The 20,894-nt window shown below is 37.7% G+C and overlaps 1 protein-coding gene and 1 pseudogene across 1 annotated transcript; both read right to left on the bottom strand.

The window, feature by feature from the left end:
* Positions 1-369: 369 nt before the first annotated feature.
* On the bottom strand, positions 370-19,215 carry LOC148852554 (receptor homology region, transmembrane domain- and RING domain-containing protein 2-like). Its single transcript, XM_088945114.1, has 6 exons — positions 18,925-19,215; positions 18,536-18,812; positions 18,051-18,281; positions 6,297-6,314; positions 5,767-6,171; positions 370-1,618 (listed from the first exon to the last, which is right to left on the bottom strand). The coding sequence occupies exons 2-6, from the start codon at positions 18,714-18,716 to the stop codon at positions 975-977; spliced, it is 1,479 nt and encodes a 492-aa protein (XP_088801240.1). The 5' UTR covers positions 18,717-18,812; positions 18,925-19,215; the 3' UTR covers positions 370-974.
* LOC148852555 (uncharacterized) lies at positions 9,398-11,434 on the bottom strand (annotated as a pseudogene).
* Positions 19,216-20,894: the final 1,679 nt, after the last annotated feature.

Here is a 20,894-nt window from a genome sequence, read left to right as displayed (position 1 = left end):
TATGGTAAGCTTTTTGGGTCCCAGTTATTTAATACTTTTCACGGGCTGAACGATCCAACTGCCAGTGTAATTCATGACCCGATCAAGGTTTAAAGATAAGAATTTGCTGATAGTGGATAATGTATATAAGAGAAATTGCTGATATTTAAATGCAAAGTTAGTAACCTCATTCAAAAGAAATTTTCTCTTTCAGAAATCTGTAAAATTCATGGATCGGAGTATTTAAAGATGCTAATAGGAACACCATTTTGCGTTTGTTTGGGGACTGCAACTAGAGAAGAAAGTCTAACCTTGTATCACAGTTGAAAATGTTGAAGCCAAGTATGCTACACCACCCCTAGCCCAAGTTAAATTGCACAACCAACCGGATTTTTGCTTAGCATCTGGGCCAATGCCAGGTTACGCTGTTCACTAACTTCAATGATTCATATTCACACAATTAAACCAAAAAAGACTACAGAACACTTTTATCCTGTAGATGTCGAAATCTGTATCATGAGTCTGATATTGTACCAACAGATACAAAAGACTAACATAGCACAACTGAAGGTTGGTATGAAATCGCACCATCATTTCACAGGAAGTCGGGAAAAAAGAAGGCTCAATGTAAGAACAATAGGCATGAACAGAATAGCTTAAGATCAGTAAGAATTCGAGAGCAGTCACTTGGGACTAGAATACCCGCAGAATACCAGAAAACCTGATCTTATGTTACAGTGTACATATGGTGTAGCCCTATTGCTGCATCAGAAAGCCACCAATCAGCAATCACCCAATGAACAAGAAAGTTTACCGCGAAGTCATCAACCAGTCAAATCAGAGCACACACATGACGTTTCGCCCCAAAGGTATCTGGTAGAAGTTGAAGGGATCTGGGTAGCATCCGCAACTCATCAATCTGCTTAAAACATTAGCAATGACTCTTCATAAAGTATTTGCCATATCCACCCATTACTCTTCATGATGCCATGGATTCAACAACCCGGAAGAGATTGAGCAGATGCAAAAGGAGAAAAGCTTGCTGCTGACTCGCTACAACGCCGCAGATACTGTTGGTGGCTGGATGACCCAATATAACTTGGTGAGGCATTGCTTGAACTTGGAATATAGGGTGATATGTATCTCGAGTTAAGAGGTGATAAAGAAGGGTAGCCCAAGGAGTGTGGTGAAACTAGGTGGGAGGCATGAGATCTTTGAGAAGACGCATTCCTGAGGTCTCTTGAGCTGCTTAAATAGAGGGCAGGAGAGGGAGAGTTGCTATAAGATCTAAAAGAATGTTGTACATAGGGAGTGGTGGAGAGGGTATGAGTACGAGAGACAGATGGTGACCGTGATGACGGTGGAGCTATTCGTATGGCTGAAGATGTTGTGAACGACGATCTGGAAGATGGCGGTCGTGATGATGATGGAGCTATTCTTATGGCTGATGATGCTGCGAATGACAATCTGGCAGATGACAATCCAGAAAAGGATGCAACAGAAGCTGACCTTGATGGAAGCAATGGAGTGCACTCAGAAGCTGGAGGATCACCAGAGCTTGTCCTAGCATCTCTCTTGCAAACTGGGCAAAACGTTCTCCATGTGGTAAGCCAAGCATCAACACAGAAGGCATGGAACTCTGTTGAAATACCAAGAATGTATAGTTTATTAGACATATGAGTAATATTAAATATAAAGCTAAAAAACTTGGTTTTTTCCAGAAACTGTAGTGGATATAAGTGAACCCTGAACTGAAATCCCAAATGTTGTCAGTTTGGCATGAAGCATGGGGTAGCGTAGCAATTCACAAATAGAAATGTCACTTGGATAGTCACTGTGTTATCTTATTATAACTCCAAACCTAGACAAATAACAGCAACTTCTAGAATATCTCCTACCCTATCCAAAATAATTCCTTGTATTTTAACCTCCTGAAGTCTTGTATCTTCAAATACGAGGCAAAAACAAAACCATGATAAATCAGTTTGGGTACCTAGACTGCCAGAGGTAATACAGACAAGGATGCCAAGCAGGATCATATTAACCGAGATACTAAACACCACACAACATTCAACTAGTGGTGAATAGTCGACACTCAACACTTGTTCCTTTATCTTCTACTGTGAAATTCCAAGTTTAAAACATCAAGGATTTGGTGAATAAAGGGGAATAGTCATACATATTGATACATAAGTAACATTAAATCAATGTAACATTTCACCCAAGGCCCATGCCCATTATCAACAGGTGCCCCGATAGAAACAATCCAAACATAATGGATCAGTGGAAACGTGCACAGAATAGAACAGTTTATTTAAAAATGCTAACAGGAGATAACATTCTTCTTTATCTAACATAAAAATATAGTCTGGACTACAGAAAAGAAAAACAAAAAAAGTCTAGAAACAAACAAAATGATTATTAATTGACTATAGATGCTCCTTAGCTATATTGCAGGAGCTTGGGAGAACTGGAATGCCAAGATACTTTTATACAAATTTCATCCATCATAATCCCCAAACATGATGTATTGATGGCCCATTGATATTCATATGTAATATTTGCCCATTAATCTCTATATGTGATTGGGGAACTGTGGTCTCTCTGGTATTGATGACGTTCTTGGCGCATAGTCCCAAGTTTGAAAACTCCTCAACATCAGTAGGATGGTAATTGGAAGCGAACAAGATTCCTTAAAAGGAATTGTACCCTTTGTATTGAATCACTACACATTATCTCATACCCCAGGTCAGCAAACATGTTCAACCAAAAAATGGTCAACAAACGTGTTGGTGCATTCACTGCACAAAGACTTAAGACGGTGCAATGATCTGTGTTGGAGGTACAGATGCTCATCTACTCCAGATTTGGTAACTCTTTTTTCCAATAGGATAACATTTGGAGCAGTAGGCTTCCCTTGTATTTAGGACTGTGGATGGTCAGATAGACCATTACAATCAAACCAAAGAGACTGAATTGTTAGAGTAGTCATCAACAAATAATAAGAAATATTTGTACCCCCCCATGGTGGGAGTATGGTAGGGCCCCCAAATATCGGTATGCACAATCTCAAAAGGAATGTTGTTTCTTTTATTACTTAAAGGATAAGATAATCTACTATGTTTTGCAAATTCACAACTTTCACATTTTAACCCAGACACTTCTACTAACTCGAACAAGTTTGGAAAAAGACTATTTAAAGACCTAAAAGATAAATGACCTAAGTGATTGTGCCAAAGCATAAACTTACTACAAGACTGAGAAACAAACAATTTCCCTGCTTCACTCTGCTCTCCCTGTAAATGTTCCAACAGGTAGACTCCATTCATCTCATGGCCAATCCCAATCACCTTCTTCGTTTCTAGATCCTGAAAAATACACTGTATGAGCAAGGGCTGAAGTAAGTTGTTGAGCTGATGTAGGCTGAGCTGAATTACTAAATTCATTTTCTAGCTGAGTCAGAGCAACTCGGACTACAACTAGGGTATCTAGAGGAGTGTCTCTTGTGCCTGATGAAGTTGTACTATCAGTGTTGGCAGCCATATTAACATTCCCTTTCTTATTTCTGAGCTTTGTTGGAACTAGATGAGGGTGCAACTTCCAACAAGTGTCCTTAGTATGCTTAGGTTTCTTGCAGTGTTCATATACTAAGTCCTTCTTAGCTTCCTTCTTCTCCTTATCCCCCCCCCCACAAAATTTAGGCCTAACTGCTATCAAGGCTGATTCGGAGGGCTGTTGCTACAACATAACCTTTCTCCTAGTTTCTTCACTATGCACTAGGGAATAGACTTGTGATAAAGTCACACTATCTCTTGTCAACAACTGTTGTCTCACAATGTCATATTCAGAGTTCAAACCAGTTAGGAACTCAAAAACTCTATTAGTTTCAACCTGCTTCCTATATGTTTGTGCATCTTTTTGACTCTCCCACTCAATTGTTTCAAGATGGTCAATTTCATGTCACAAGGGTTTTAAGGTTAAAAAGTAAACAGAGACCTGCTTCTCTCCTTGCCTCAGATTTTTAACCTCACATTTTAGCTCATAAGCCCTAACAACATTAAGAGGCTGAGAGTAAGTTTCCTTCATAACATCCCATATTTCCTTAGTTGTTTTGGCCCACAAGTAGTTTCGGCTAATGTGTGGCTACATAGAGTTGCGTAGCCATGTCATCATAAAAAACTTTTCTTGGACCCAACTAGCATAAGTAGGGTCCTCCTTGGAGGGTTCTTTCACATCCCCTAGCAAGAAGTTCAATTTTCCTCTACCCCCAATAGCCATCATGGCTGATTGGGCCCATTCCAAGTAGTTTGATCCATCAAACTTAACAGTTGTAATCTAAAAGGTATTTTCAGTCATGTTACCTGAACAACCAGTCCCAAAAGCACCTTCCCCTTGGTTCTTGTACTCCATTCTAAGTTAAGAAGAGGCTTTAAACTATTGTGACAAGAAAAAACTATATTTCAAGGTTGATAACAGCTAACCTAGGACAATGATTTTGCAGTTAGATAACAGTCAACTATTGTCCTAGGATTGATATCAGTCCTGAGATTTTCTATCCGTACCTCTCTTAATGAATAACAAAGTCCTTTTGAATATCAATCTCAAGAAAATGTACTTATTTTATGAAGACAAAAGCCCAGAAAACCGATCGCTACCTTTAGTCTTCAAACTTGATCAATTGATTACTGTCAGCACCTTGAATCTTGATCAAAGAACCGAGAAAAAAAATACTGATTGGCACCTCCAATCTTGATCAAGAATCGATCTTGATCACTCAATTCCTGCCTAATTCTTCCTGATTACAAGAAACTCTCTCCAATCTTAGGACAGCTGCTAAAGCCTTCTTGCAACCTCCAAGAATCAGCCGAAATAAGGATCTTTTTGAACTTTCATCCCTAAACAATTCTCATGTGGTTGGCTAAATTAAATCCACATAAGAAACCCTAGATCTAAGGCTCTGATACCAACTTGAAAGAAGAAGAAGAATTAATTACTGTATTACAGGTTTGAAAGAAGAAAAGAGAGAGAGAGAGAGTTAAGAGAGGAGAAAAGAAAGAAGGGGTTCAGTGGTGAATAATCTGCTGCCCCATACACCTTTATTTATAGCTTTTAGGATCCTTACAAGAATAGGAAATAAACAAAAAATAGAAACAATAAGACCATCCAGCCCAACTTAACAGAAATTTGAAACCTCTAATTACAGAAATTAGAAACTAAAGAAATTAGAAACCACTAATAAAAGAAATTAGAAACAACTAGGTGTGGGTATGAAACCACACACACTAGAGCCTGAGTGTGGGTATAGAACCCCACACTCGTGGCTAACCAACTATTTCTTCAATTATAATCGGATCAGTTATGGGTTTTAATATTATGTCCTGTTCAGGACATACTATGCAAATATTATGTCCTGAACTGATTAATACCCAAACCAACTTTATAGTACAAAGATACCCCTCATGGTACACTTATAATAGTTTCATATTATCATACCCAAATGTGTCAACTTAATAAATGAGCAAGTTTATTGTCAAATTACAGGTTAAAAAAAGAACTGTCAATTATAATCGGGTCTTACTAAGACAGCTCTTTTGATCTTGATTAATAATTGGGTCAGTTCTAGGTTTCTTAACATATACATTAATCAATTCAAGACCAGGTCTACCTTAATCTGGACCAAACCCAACCTATTGACAGCATTTCTTGTATTCTCCCCTACCATATTTTTCCTGATGAAACTTAATATTTATAAAAAGTACCATGTTTGGTACAGTCAGAGGTACGTACTATGACGGCATGGTAGCACTCTGAGTTTCTCGCCCACTGTGTAGTCTTCAAGGCATATGGCACAAGTACTTGAAGTACAGTTATCTTCTAAAACTGTTGTGAATATGAGGCTTGGCATTGCTTTCACTAAACGACTGCTCATGCCATAAAACTCCCTAACATGAGGAGTTTGAGGCTGTTCTCGTCTCAGATGGTGTCTGCGAATGTAGAAACAAGTACCCAGCACAATAGACAGGGCCAGTAGAGAAACAAATGAGATGACCATGATAGACCAGGCAGAATTTTCAAATGTTGGAAGAATCCACAGCTCCATGTTAGGACAGCCAACATACTGCTTTAGTATATCACCCGCAGCTTTGGAGATAAATATAGAATGTATTTTAATACCTACTGCACTTCCTGCCACTGCAATTCATCAGAATTATGGATTAGAAATAAGTACAGATTCCACAACATATTAGGACAGCCAACATACTGCTTTAGTATATCACCCGCAGCTTTGGAGATAAATATAGAATGTATTTTAATACCTACTGCACTTCCTGCCACTGCAATTTCAACAGAATCATGGATTAGAAATAGTAAAGATTCCACAACATAAGAATGTATGATATAGTTATCCTTTAATAGAACTTAAATTGCTCTAAGAAAGGTACCAAAATTTGGTATAGTGAAAAAGATTAATGTCAAGGTGCTTCTAAATTTGCAAGGAATGCCATCTTTTTTGTGGGGAAAGAGGGTTCCAATGGCTTAAGTTATTATTTTAAATATATACCAAGTATAAATAACAGAATTTGCAGCTTACATCATCTAACCTAGTGGATGTGTAAATTTCCAGACCTAACAGCATACATAATATGCTCTAATAATTGCCTTCAAAAACATGACCATCACTGTACAAGTTTCTAACAAATGTAAAAGTAGAATTGGACCTAAAATAGTAGGAAGTCAGATTAGAACAGTAATACCAGATTGTAGATTTGCCAAGATACTTCCTAAAAGATCAAACAAATTTTGTAATAGGAATATGCTAAGTTTCAAACAATCCTCTTAAAGAACAGTCTTTTGCATGGACAGACACAGTAGTCAGAATCTGATGTGTGCCCAAGAGTCTTGACTTGGGAAGATGAGAACACATGGATTCCCAGACACACCCATATATATATATATATATATATATATATATATATATATATATATATATATATATATATATTTGATAAACGAATTCTAACACTATACACCTACAAAAAATGGATTCATCTCGTATATATTAGTTATTCATTGTCAAATAAGCAAGGAGATAAAAAAGGAAATGTGCAAGTACCCTCAAGAATCCATTGAGCATCGGACTTGGATGCATGTCTGGCATGACACATTGCTCATTAAAAAGAAATTAGACAAGCCAAGGTTCAAATTTTCAATATGATATGACCAGTGTTTAGAAAACCGGACCAGACCGGCCGGTTGGATTGGTTGACCGTGACCCGGGGGCTGGCCGGTTCGATCACACCCCAAGAACCATAATGTCTAAAAACCTGGTGAAAATTGGCTAACCATCTGATTTAACCAGAAAACTGTTGAATGGGTCCTGGTTTCATGAAACTGCCTAGGTCACTGAGTAATTAAAATTCTAAATTGAGTGTGACAAGATTTGAACCCATGATCTCTTATTTTTATATATTGCTTAATTACCACTAAACCACATCTTTATTTGTGCTATTTAATGACTTTATTGTATATATTACTTTCTTACACACATATTTTAAAGAAAATGTAAATTAAGAGACTTGAAACTTGGTCATTTGCTTTAAAAATTAAGGAATTTTCCATCCATTTATCATATTTAAGTATATTAAAAGTTGTAAAATATATTATATATAGCATTTATATGACCCATAATTTTTTTGATGAATATATGGCCCATAATATATATACATAAATGCAACATCATCACGGTTCGCCCCCGGTTGAACCTCTGACCCGTGAACCTCTCCCTTCTCCAGTTCTATGACCAGTCCAATTCTATGAACAATGGATATGACCCATATCAGGTGTTTCGTATCTAGGAGTGCAACTTGGATGGGCTCAAGTTGGGATTTTTTCAAATTTGAATGGGCCCAGCCCATAGACCCGAGCACAAAATAGTGTACAATGCTAACTCAAGCCAACCCAAGTTGCAGCCCTAATCATATTATATCTTTTACTAGATGGTACGCCTATTTTAAGGTATTTTCAGAAACTTTTTTTTAATAATTAAAAGACAGAAAAATAGGGCCCCTCTGAAATTTTCAAAAAAAAAAGTAAAAATTTAAAAATATACAAGGTTCAAAGTATTGATACACCCCTCGATATCTTGAACCTTACATGCAACACTAGGACTCAACAACCCAACCATATTTATAACAAGAACAAGACATTTAGTTCCTTCAACAAACAGTATATTTACCATAATTAGTTTAATCCTCTAACTTCTGTTTGTAGTTATCCTAATTTTCTTTTCCCTCTTTCATTGTACATCAATTTATGTTTGCATTATGTATATCCATATTACTAACTGGGTTTCTAATCCGATATGTTTTTTTTCCAGTATGCATGAAAGTCAAACTGATTTCAATTTTGTTTCTTCCAATTAGATATTTATTCAAATGTTATAACAAGGAGGATGACAATAGTTACATGAAAGACGTACAGTTTAAGAATTAGTTCTCCACTGTTTACAAAATCTTACGATTTATGATACAATTCATGATTTCAATCATGAAACCCAAGGGCTTTTATTCGAATCTTTTTTTAATCAATTCAATTAAGAATTAGTTCACTTTGTTTTTTTGGTTTATATTTAGTTTTGTCAGGGGTGACTTGGTTTTGAAGACTTTACGAGAAATTGACTTATTTACACAAATTAAGACAATATATTGAGTTTATTTTTCATTATATATAGGATAAATAGCCATTATATGTGGATTATTTGATTTTCAAATCAAACTTGAATTTTTTTTATAAGTAAACTTGATTATTATCATCATGGACTTCTAGTGTACAAGTGGTAAATTCTATTGTTTTAGGTACACATATGGTAGATATTGATTAAAAATAGGGTAAAATTACCTTTCTGTAAATATTTGGCCCCTGTTTGGGAACACTTTGTTATGGGCCCAAGAATAGGATCTCGTCACGGGTCGGTCCACGGGGAAAACCTCCTGTTTTCCCTTGTTCCTCCCTGATCTTGATGAACCTATCTTGGCGCCTTAATGGTGATTTGTCCAAGAGATCACCTAACTCTCCTTGCTCTCTTTCTTGACTGAAATTTTTTATGCCTTTATTCAATATTCTTAGCTCCTTAAATAGGAGATTACAAGAGATAAGAGTCCTACTTTTAGGATGACTCCTTGCTAATTAGGAAGACTCCCTACTAATCTATCCTACTGAATTGATAAGATTAGATAAGATAAGATAAGACCCCCTTAATCTATCCTACTGAACTGATAAGATAAGACTCCCTAATAATCCATACTACTGAACTGATAAGATAAGAACACTGAATAGATAAGACTCCTACTAATCCCTGCTACTGAAAGCAGATAAGTTAAGAATACTAAATAGATAAGATAGAATGAGAACACTAAATTGCTGCTGCTGAGAACACTAAATTACTGCTACTGCTGCTGGCGCCCACATCATTACTCCCCTCCTGGACTACGAGCTTGTCCTCAAGCTCAAATTCAGGATGGGTGTCTTGAAACACAATCAAAGGAATCCCGGATAGGTGGCATGATTTTGCCCTCCTAGTTCGGGTTCCAATGAAGAGGGTTCATCCTCAGACAACTGCAGTGAGATACCAAGATTTGACCATGCGTAGCTGCATTCTTTGTTGCGGCCAACTGCAGCATTAAGGTACTTCTGAGATGTCTTGAACTGTAGAGTACAAAGATTGTGAAGGCCAAGTTGGTGCCACTGAACCGCATCATCTGGATCCTCTTCTATTGCCTGCTTTAGTGTGTACAGAGCTCGCTCTTCCACTTCCGTCAAATCATTATGTCCAGTTCCAAACGTTGCTGCAATTTCATGCTGAGCCTTGTGAACCATGGCAAGTCCTACCCATGCTATCCGAAGCTCAATTGTTGCAGAGTCCCCTTCTCTGAGTATTGAAGCCATTTCATTCGCAGCCCATGAAAGTTGTTCAGTGGGATCTTGAGACCTTTCTGCATCCTTGATACGATGAAGCGCAATAGCATATCAAGTTGACATGCAATTAGGCTCCAATTTTGCTGCCTTCTCCAGGCACCTAAAAGCACTTCTATGATCACCAGCCAAATAGCATGCATTAGCAAGATTCACCCAGATATGTGCAGCCCTAGGATCTGATCTGACTACAGCTAACAAACACTCTTTTGCAACATTTGCAGCCGCAACATGAGGCATACAAGCTCCTTCAGCAGCACTTGCCCCAGCACCTGCAACAACTGAACCATATTTACGCAAAAGAAGAGATGCGTAATTGATTAGGGCCGCAGGATGGTTTTGATCTTTTAGAATCAAATCTTGAAAACATTTCATTGACAGCTCCAAACTACCACTTTGAAGATAAGCAAACCCAAGATTTGCAAGGGAGTCCAAGTGGTCAGGAGCAATAGACAACAAAGAGGATAAAACCGATATAGCACTCTGTAGACAGTCGGTTCTAATAAGTAATAAACCAAGTGTATTCCAGACAGATGCTTGTCTAATATCTGACTGCACTAACTCCTTCAACTCAGAAATAATTTCTCCAAGTTCTTCATGCGTGAGTTCTTTATCGGCACAATGATTAATTGTACTTCCTAGCAGGAGGCATTGTGCATGATGAATTTGAACCAGAGAAAGTAACTCAGGCCTGTCAATCTCTTCCTCACTCCAAAGTAATATTTCTGCTGCCTTTTCATATGCTGGCACTGCCTTCTGTGGCTGACCCAACCTCTAATACATTAGGCCAAGTATAAAATGTGCATGGGCATTTTTAGGCATCTTCCTTGCAACATGAACCAAACCAGTTTTTAAGGCTATTGACTTTTTCCTCACGGGATGCTAGAGCCCCTTGACAGTGTTGATCGGCATCCGTATCAGGCCCACATTCAAGAGAACATTTGCCCTTGTTAATTCTTGAACGACACTTCCCCGGTTTATTTAACCGTTTAGCTTCTCCTTCTGTGGCATCAACCACATCGTCTTTACATACTGAGGTACTTTTCTCCCCACAATTTTCGTCCTTAATGCTCCTGGTGAAATCAGGAGCGATGGAGGCACAGTCATCGTCGTCGATTTCGGGAGGGTCGACGTTGAGGTTAGCAATGACGACCTTGGAGTAGTTGCTCTTATTCTTCTTTGAACTCTCGTCGATTGAATCCTCGACGATACCGGATTCCTGCTTAATCGGAACATTCTAGGTGTTATTAACCTGCGCTAGGGCAACGACCTGCTGCTCGCCGGACGATTCTGCCATGTCTAGTCAGCGGCCGGTTGTGGTTGCAGACCCTTCCGGGTTCCTTTCCTTGCTGGAAAAGTACAACTCCATCAAGCGCCTTAATTCTCGGACGTTGTCCTTGATCTCGCGCACCTCCAAGTTGTTTTCCACGATCTTGAGCTCTAGTTCATGAACCCTAGTCGTCAACTGCTCAAGGTCACCCATGACGCCTTGCTCTAATACCAAATTGTTATGGGCCCAAGAATAGGATCTCGTCACAGGTCCACGGGGAAAACCTCCTGTTTTCCCTTGTTCCTCCCTGCTCTTGATGAACCTATCTTGGCGCCCTAATGGTGATTTATCCAAGAGATCACCTAACTCTCCTTGCTCTCTTTCTTGACTGAAATTTTCGATGCCTTTATTCAATATTCTCAGCTCCTTAAATAGGAGATTACAAGAGATAAGAGTCCTACTTTTAGGAAGACTCCTTATTAATTAGGAAGACTCCCTACTAAACTATCCTACTGAACTGATAAGATAAGATGAGATAAGACTCCCTTAATCTATCCTACTGAACTGATAAGATAAGATAAGACTCCCTACTAATCCATACTACTGAACTAATAAGATAAGAACACTGAATAGATAAAACCCCTACTAATCCCTGCTACTGAAAGCAGATAAGGTAAGAATATTGAATAGATAAGATAGGATGAGAACACTAAATTGTTGCTGCTGCTGGCGCCCACATCACACTTAAAATAAGTACTTACTCGAATAAGCACTTATTTTAAGTGGTGGGACCACACAATAAATGGAAAATAAGCGCCTATTCATGTTTGGCAAAAAAAATAGAATAAGTGCCTATTTTGAAAATAAGCACTTAAAAATTAAGTCAGAATTGGGTTGCTTTTTTAAGTGCTTATTCAATAAGTACTTATTTATTTTTTTGACAAGATTGTCCCCAGTGTTTTGTTCATTTTCCAGGGACTACCCATCTTCAAAAGAATACCACTGTTTACTACTCCAGCGGAGACCCAAACCAATGGTGGCAATCGAGCACCCTTCCACAGAACCACCACCACTACCTTCACCATCATAAATGAGCCCTTCCTGAACCACCACACCTCTCCTTATTTATTTATTTATTTTTCTCTTTAGTCTCCCTCCTCTCTCTCTCTCTCTTCTTTTTTTCCTCCTCCCTTTCTCTCTTCCCCTCCTCTCTTCTTCACACCACTATTATAGTGAACATGTAAACAGGTTCAGTTATGGGATAAGTATTTAATTATTTATTTTTAATTTGTCTTTGTGTTTATCCAATATATGGCTATGTTAAGTGCTTTAAATAAGTATAAGTGGCTATCATTTTGCAAAGATAGGTACTTATGGGATAAGTGGCTCATCAAACACTGCAACACAAATAAGCATTAAAATAAGCATAAGTGGTTTGAGAAAACAACTCCCAAACACTAATAAGTACTTATTTGAACAAGAACTTAAAAATAAGTATTTATTTTCCAAATATATCCTTAGCCTTTTTTAGTATATCTATATTTAATTTTTTGACAAGTTTGCAAAAAATAGAAATAATCTTATGATTTAAATGATAGGATTCATGATTTGATTCAATTCAACTTTCTCTACAATATCCAAAAAAAAACAAATAGAAATAACCTTAACTGAAACTATCATGATTAGAATGGCTCATTGTTTTAAATCCTTGGAAGCCTTGTCACATGTATCTGTTGATGACATTATTAGAAAATGGAAAGAGGGGGTGAATTCAAAAGTCAATAAACAAATAGTCAATCCTGCTTAGTCTCCACTGGAAAGAGGGTTTATCAAACTAAATTTCGATAGATGTAGATTGGGAAGTCCAGGTTTGTCAGAAATTAGAGGAGTTTTCAGGGATGAGGGTAGGTAATTGCTCTATTTTCAGGTCCAACTGGGAGGGAGATTGTTAAGGGCTGAAGTTATGACAGTGATGGAAGGGGTGCAAAGGGATGGAATTATGAACATGAAGAAGCTAATTGTTGAAAGGGACTCCAAATTGGTAGTGACTTGGCTTCAAAGTGAGGAAGCTAGGATGTGGAGGTACAAAAATTTTTTTTATACGGATAAAGAAATTTTCATTAAAAACAAAAAGTACATCCTTGACAGGTGTTAAGACAATACGTAACAACAGAAACATAACAAAAAGAGATACAATTCCATCTTTGTCTTCCGAGGTTCCTCAACTCCATACTATCATCACTCTTCAAGATGTGGAGGTACAACAATGAGAAGAATAAATTTAGATGGATCACTAAGGATATGGAAGGATACAATGGGTGAAAACAACTGAAAATTCAATGGCTGATGCTCAAGCCAAACAAAGTGGGGAGAAAATAAATCTTTTGGGCACAGTTGTAAGCTTTTGACTTTACATCAAGGGGAGAGATAAGAGAGGTTATCTCTCATTGTCTTTCCTGTATTGTACTCTCTTAGATACAATTTTCAGAAAACTGGTCCCAACCATATGGGGTAGGCTACATGAATATTGTTTGTCATTCTGTTCTGTTCAATGCCATATCCATCCATTGTTAAATTATATCAAAAGACAAGCCTTTATATATCTAATGCAAAATTGTATCTAAGATAAAGGGAAAACTATAAAAAACTCCCCTTGGTTTTTGACAATCTTATAAACTCCCCCCATGCTTTGACCCTAACAAAAAGTTCCCTTATAGTTTTTGAAAAAAAGATGCAAATACCTCCTTCTATTACTTTTTCAGATGGAAAACATATTTTCATTTCTTTTCTTCACTTCAGCCTATTTACCTTATTCCACCTGAAAAGAGTAGAGAACTACTCTTCTAAAAGTTGTTAGGAAGTAGTGAAGGGTAAAGTCAGAACTTAAAATGTGTATAATAATGCATTTACAGTAATAAGGGCATTTTGCTTCCACTTGGATCTGTCTCTTCCCAGTTCTTACGCACAATACATTTCCACAGATCTTCAGACTAAAGCACATGCCCAGCTCTTCGGCTCTGCTTAAATTTTCTCTTTTTCAAACCCCCAGCCTGAAACGAGGAGTCTTCAAAGTTTCCCCAGCTTTCTTGACTGCGCTGTCTTTCAAAACTTGAACCTCGTTCAAGCCCTCACCTTCTTTTACCTCCCCAAGACGCCTCTTTGTCTTCTGACAGTCCTGATTCCGCTCTCTCTTTCAACTCCCCTACCCTCCCTTTAATTTCTCCTTTGACGTGGACCCCCGAACTCTCCTCTCCCCTAACACCACTGTCTTTTAATAAAAATAAGGGACTCATTGTCTCTGCCCCATTTAAGTTTAAAGTCTTCTCATCATTCAATATTGCATGGGCCCCACCACTTCTGATATTTTTTGGGACTTCCCTCATTATTCTTAATGTTGCCCAAGCACAAGTCCCTAGATGCACTAATATTAAATTGATTTCCAAAAATACCCTCATCTTCAACCTCACCTCCTTTCCCTTTGAACTGTCTGTTCGTCTTCCCCCCCACAAACTCTGGAACACTACCAGACCTTCTTGGCCTCCTCACTCCATGTCTCCATATTTTCAATCCACCTTCTTCCAAGAAAGTGTTCTAGAATCAACAGACCTGAATCTTCCACATGCGTCTCCCACGGCCTTAAAGGTTTGGAAGCTCCACGCATGCAGGGGAATCCCAAAAACAACGGTCCAACCCATGTTTAAAGGACCCAAATTTCTAATAGCTCCAACTAAAGGATTCCATCTCCCAATTCAGAGGTCAGGCACACGAGTTGTATTTTGTTCTCTCAACAGGATATTGCTTGCCTCCTCGCTTTTGAAAGTGAACAGAAAAAAACCAGTGTTCAGTCTTCTTACCCAAAAAGGTTTCTCAGGTCGCCATTCAGCAATGGCCCACTCCTCAATCTTCTCCACTTCTGGGTCGGAATTAATGAAGTGCCCAACCAAGCTGCACTCCAGAACTCTGAGTCGGTCTCTAACTTCCCCATCTGGATTCACTGTCACTTCCTTTATAGTTCAGAATTCTTCTTCTTTAGCAAGACAATAATCTAGAATCGCAGTCTGTTCCCAAAAAACCTTGGCCAGCATTTCTGGATAACTTAGCCTCCACTCGGTTGCCCTGAAGTTGAGTGGGGTGAAACCTCTAACGAGAACAAACTATTCTCTTGAAGACTCTTCAAGGATGTTTGAGTGGAATTCACTCTAAACAATCCAACAAATTGTGAAGGGCAGAAACCTCCATAAAATCTTCCTCAATAAGGTAACGTTTCATGCAAAGAGATTCACCTCACTCTACAAGTGATGTTTGTTATTCTTATATCCAACTTTCCAATCATCTTTTTGAAGAAAACAATATTTGCAGAAGATGTTTGTTATTCTTATATCCGACTTGCCAAGCATTTCTTAGAAAAACAAAATTTAGACAAGAAATCGTGTCCATTGTCTCAATGAAGTTGAAGTAAAAGAAGGGGATTCAATATTAGGAGCACATGAGAAGTTGAAAGTTATCAAAAGGGAAGCAAACCTAGAATTCAGAGACCTTAAGATTAAGAACTGATTTGAGCAAGGACCCAAACCCTATTGCAGAGGGTATTACAACAGGATCAACCCTTCAGGTTGAGCAGTATTCTTAAAGTACCTTCAGTCCTTGGAGGAGGAACTATCAAAAAGAGAATAGTAAGGATAGAAGCAATGAGAGAACAAAAGTGTTATGCATCTTCAATCTTCTTAATGGAAAAGATAATTCCTAACAATGAAACCAAAAAACAAAATGAGATCCCTTTCCTCTTGTTTTTCTTCTTCCTCCTCCTCTTTAAGAGGTTTGTGCCTCCTTGTTCTCAGGAGGTTTATACCTCTTACATTTAACTGTCCTCCCTCTTTCCATCTAATCACCATCTGAAACTGTCCTCCCTTTTTCCATTCTCTCCCATTTGAAATGTAGTTGGATGGGCAGTAGAGTCTGCTGATGAGAATAATTGTTTCTCATCACACACACACACATGATATTCTCTTTTTATCTCCCACTTGAACTACATGAAACAAATAATGATTGAGCCTAATACAAATGATATCTAGTTATTCCTTACTTAGCCAAAGAATTTGCCAGTCCCATTTACCAATCTCCTTTCCCATTGAATACTTACAACTATATTTGAGGTCAGCAGTCAGCCACTTAAATTTCTTGGTTGCCCCTAGTCCCGCAGGACCCCTGAGTATAAAGCAATAATATGTCCATTTGAATTCCTAAAAAACACCCAATATTCTGGAGGGGAAGAGAGCTACTCTTCCTTGGAGACTCTAAGAGGTCGAGTACGAGCTCAACTTAATAGCTGGATGGTGACCAGTTAAATCTTTGCCTGTTTCAACCTGGATGACTTGCAGAGAAATTGGTCAGAATTAATGCTGACTTCCCCAATTCACCTCCAGAATATGCCATCTTCAATGGAAATCTCGGAAAGGCTCATGATGTTCTCTCCAAAGCTGCAATTGGGGTCTTTTTGCACAGATCTAACGGTGTCTTGGTTTGGGTGTATAGTGGCCCTTCCAAGGCAGAAGATGCAGCTGAATCAGAGATTTGAGCTCTCCTTGAAGGTCCCAGAATCACCAAAAAGCAGCAGTTTGGGCCCCTAGCAATGGAAGGCAACTCAAGAAATTCAACAAAATGGACATCTGGACATGCCTCTAGACCCTGGAAGCTCTCCCACTTGTTGTTAGAAATTTGTGAGGTATCCTCCTGTTTGCAATGTAGCTTCAGATGGCTACCCAGAGAGTTAAATCAAGCGACAGATTATTTAGCAAAATCTGGGTTGGAAAGGGAATGTTTGTATAGTTCCAAAAATAATGCCAAGTATTTATGGACTTTGGTTCTGTATTTTTTTTTTGTCATCAAGGCCTTTGTACCCCCCCCCCCTTACTCTTTAATGAAAAATCAGCTAGCTTCTCTCAAAAAAAGTATGAAAACGAAATTACATACTCCATCATCTACCAACACCAACCATAAAACTGACAAACTCCATCATCTACCAACTTTTTCTTGGTAACAGATCAAGCTTTGTTAATGAAATCCAAAGAAGGAATAGCCGTCATACATAGCCTCTTTGAAGGAGGGAACCAAAGTATAAAACACATAAGCTCTATAGTCTACCCTTGTGGACTCCCAATAGAAAGAATTCATGTGTATCTCACACCTAGCTGGTCAATTAGCTACATAATTAACTGATCCTTCTGAACAATATGTCCATTGTGATGGTTAGAGCACCCACCTCTCTAATGGCATGTACATACAGGAGATTATGGGGTGTTGCCTTGTCATTTTGTGCTTTAAAAGGCCTGTGACTGTGAGGACCATGAATGAGCTATGTTACAGTGGGGAGACTCCAAGCCTAACTTAGCAATATGTGCACTAAACTTTCACTCTGTACAAGAGGCAGTACCTTTCATTTGGTAATAAAGATCAGAGTTATAAACAAAGGATTCTCATATTTCAGATGCACCAATGAAGAAATGGAGTTCTAGAACTTCTAGCAAAACAAGTGATGCTAAAAGAAACCAATAAAAATAAATACTATATTACCAAATAATTGCATCTATATATCAATTAAAAAAAATAACTTGAATTGCATTTTGTCCACTACGCTAACCAGTTAGCATAGAGATAACAGCAATAAAAATAAATCAGACAGCATTAGTGCAATCTAATATTCCCAACCAAATTCTACGATATCTATTGCACTATTGCTTTTTAACAGAGAAAAAAAGCCTACATCAAGGAATATTTACATGAATATCTGAAAAAAAAAAAAGAAAAATGATCTCAAGGATGAAAATATTACTTGCAATCAAGGCACCATTATCTTCATTGTCATATACAATAGCTGCTTTGAACCCTGCATTTTGTGCCCTTCTAACTTTGTCCTCGAAGGTACATCCACCCCTGATGATCAACACGAATGGCGGCCTTGCACCTTCTTCTGTATCGATTTCATTTGTCAAGGGCAAGCATGCATCAATAGGATCTGCCACATACAATTTTCCACACTCGCCTGATCCTTTAATCGCCGGAGCTGAAATTGTTTAAAAAAGATAAACACACACTACAAAAAACTTTTAAATCCCAACTACATTGAAAACAATTAATCTACTATATTCTACAAGCATCAAAGTTCTCCTCCTGGAACAACCAAAGGATTTCATAACTTCTACCTATCTTGCTTCAACAAATTAACATACTCCACATCCAATTGAAGCAAATGAAGAAATCTCAATCAAGAGACAACATCAAATCGCAAAAAAACAAAAGCAAGGCGATTCAACTTACCGAAGTTAGCTTCAATGTCTTCAAACGACATAGTTAAATTGTTTGCAACCAACACCACATTCGCCGTCGCCGTGGAAGCCAGTAACCAAGGAATAATGTACAATACCAAAAGAAAAGACAGCAGTTCCCCTACATACTCTTCCTTCCTAAAACCTCCAAAACCCATCTCGATCGATACCATGACGCAAATAAAGAACCAAAAATTCAAAACCAATAAAAAAACCCCAAAATCCAAACCATAAAATCAGCTCACTCGATTCTCAAAACCCTCCAATCCCTGCAGGAAATTGCAGAAAGTTGAATCAAAACACACACCAAACACCACCAAATAAAAATATACGAAAAACCCAGAAACAAATACAAAAAGAAGAACAAAGTGGGAAACATACCTGATGAAATCAACTAATCGAAACCACGAAAGATAAAGGATATCAAGATTATTAACAATAAAAAGGAGTTTCTCTGCCAGATTCCTCTATCAATCAAAACATCAGCTTCCATGCTTCTTCTTCGAATTTTATTCTAAACAGAAGTCGAACAGGACGAGGAGTATTGGGCTCTAATAGTGGAGGTGGAGAGCTGCGCGTGTGGGCTCGAGTGGAGTGGAAAAAACCAAGAGGAACAGATACTGTGAATATCAACTTATCTCATTTGCCAACTACGCGTTTACGCTCGGTCGTGCCTATCCTCTTCCTCTCGCAAGTATATGCCATCACCACGCGCCGTGAAAGCCACGGACATATTTTGGACCCTTCACCGAATTTTCATTTGCGACAAAAAAATCAGTGAACGTTCAGATTCCCATAAAGGCCCTCTATTCGTTTTAACTTACCAAAATATCCATTTAGTAACTTCTATAAAATGAAAATTAGAATTAAAATTAAAAAATATATATCTACTAAAACCTAAAATTGCAACAAATATAATATCATTTTTTTACAAGTGAAAAAAGCATGCAATTAGTTTCTTTTTATCTCTTTGCAAGGCTGTAAGTATATAACTTTTTGTTTTCTAATGATATTCTCAAAAAATAAATAAAAACTCTCACATATGGAGTCAAAATGAATATTTGATAATTTTAGAATTCGGAACAACATTCTTTACATTCAGATTTCAAATGAAAGTAAGGTCATCAATATCAATATATTTCTTAATATAATTATTACACTTTCATATATCAAATTTCAGAGTAAATGAATAAGTTCCGAAAAGTAAAAAATATGATATTTACGTCTAAAATTTGAAAATTAATAAATAAGATTAATGAAAATCCAAACAATATTAAAAAAGGTAATTTAGAAATTTAGAAAATTTTAAACAATCCCATGATCTTTCAAAATTAATTGATGGAATAGTAACGGCGGAATTTGAAAATAGGGGTTTTGTCACAAAGTAAATTTAAAAAGGGACAAAAACTAATCATCCTTGCCATTTGTCCGTTTCCTGTTGTCTCCAAACGAAATAGACGGATGAAACGGGCTGCTTTGTTTGGTTGTTTTGTGAACTAAGACGGCCCGTGTGGGCAGCACTAGCCAGCCTCAGCCGCTCACACCGCTAAACGTAAACGAGGTCCTATTTTAGTCCAAAAGAGAAAGAAAACCTGGTTGGATGAATTAATGCGGATACACACCGAGAGGTCCGAGACAGACCATCGAATTCATCGGCGGTTTTGAGAAAAAATATTCTTTAAATATTCGGAGGCAGCCAGCCTAATAAGGTGCCCCAGCTACCAAGTACCAACTAAACTGGGGCCCACGAATTAAGAAAGAAATATTATCCCAATTATGTCTGGGCCCACCCAAGTGAATGATAGAAACTGGATAATCTCTTGATGGGTCTCGTTACGTTAGTGTATCAATCATCAGATAAATATATCAATTAATCCTGACCGTTCAATCCATGATCAGGATAGCCTGTTTCTTTTCTTCGAACAAGTGAATGGCCAATACCAATCTCACGGTTCAAACGTTTCTGGAATGTGGAACCGATGGTGTGCGAACAATTGACATGGAAAACCACCAAAAACGATAGATTGTCGGTACACTGTGTGAATTGTCATGAAAAGAACCTCAACCGATAGCGTTGTCTTTTGATAAACCGGTGATTGGGTCATTACTAGGGCCAATGAGCCTGTCCTTCCAACGTTAAAATTGGTAAACTATTATTTTTTATTTTTTAATAGGATACTAGTCATGATCCATGAGATGTACGTGTTTTATTTTGGCTCAGTTTCGAAGGAGTATAAATATAAATATGTAAATTACAAAATAATACAATCTAGGTTGCATTATAGTTAGAGTGTCCAATTTTTTATGTTTTAGTTTATATTTTAATATTATTTTTATTAAATTTTATTAGT

Source organism: Nelumbo lutea, chromosome 5 (assembly GCF_056320005.1).
Source record: "Nelumbo lutea isolate HS-2025 chromosome 5, American lotus-T2T, whole genome shotgun sequence".
Lineage (NCBI taxonomy): Eukaryota > Viridiplantae > Streptophyta > Magnoliopsida > Proteales > Nelumbonaceae > Nelumbo > Nelumbo lutea.
The sequence above is the reverse complement of the archived record's forward strand: the minus strand, read 5'-3'. Positions and strand labels throughout refer to the sequence as shown.

Bases quoted from the DNA above. Each gene is read 5' to 3' on its own strand.
- LOC148852554 (XM_088945114.1), bottom strand. From the start codon at position 18,716: ATGGTATCGATCGAGATGGGTTTTGGAGGTTTTAGGAAGGAAGAGTAT. The intron at 18,282-18,535 runs GTAAGTTGAATC...AAACAATTTCAG, and splicing joins AGACATTGAAGCTAACTTCG to CTCCGGCGATTAAAGGATCA. The intron at 1,619-5,766 runs GTACGTACCTCT...GTATTTCAACAG, and splicing joins AGTGCTACCATGCCGTCATA to AGTTCCATGCCTTCTGTGTT.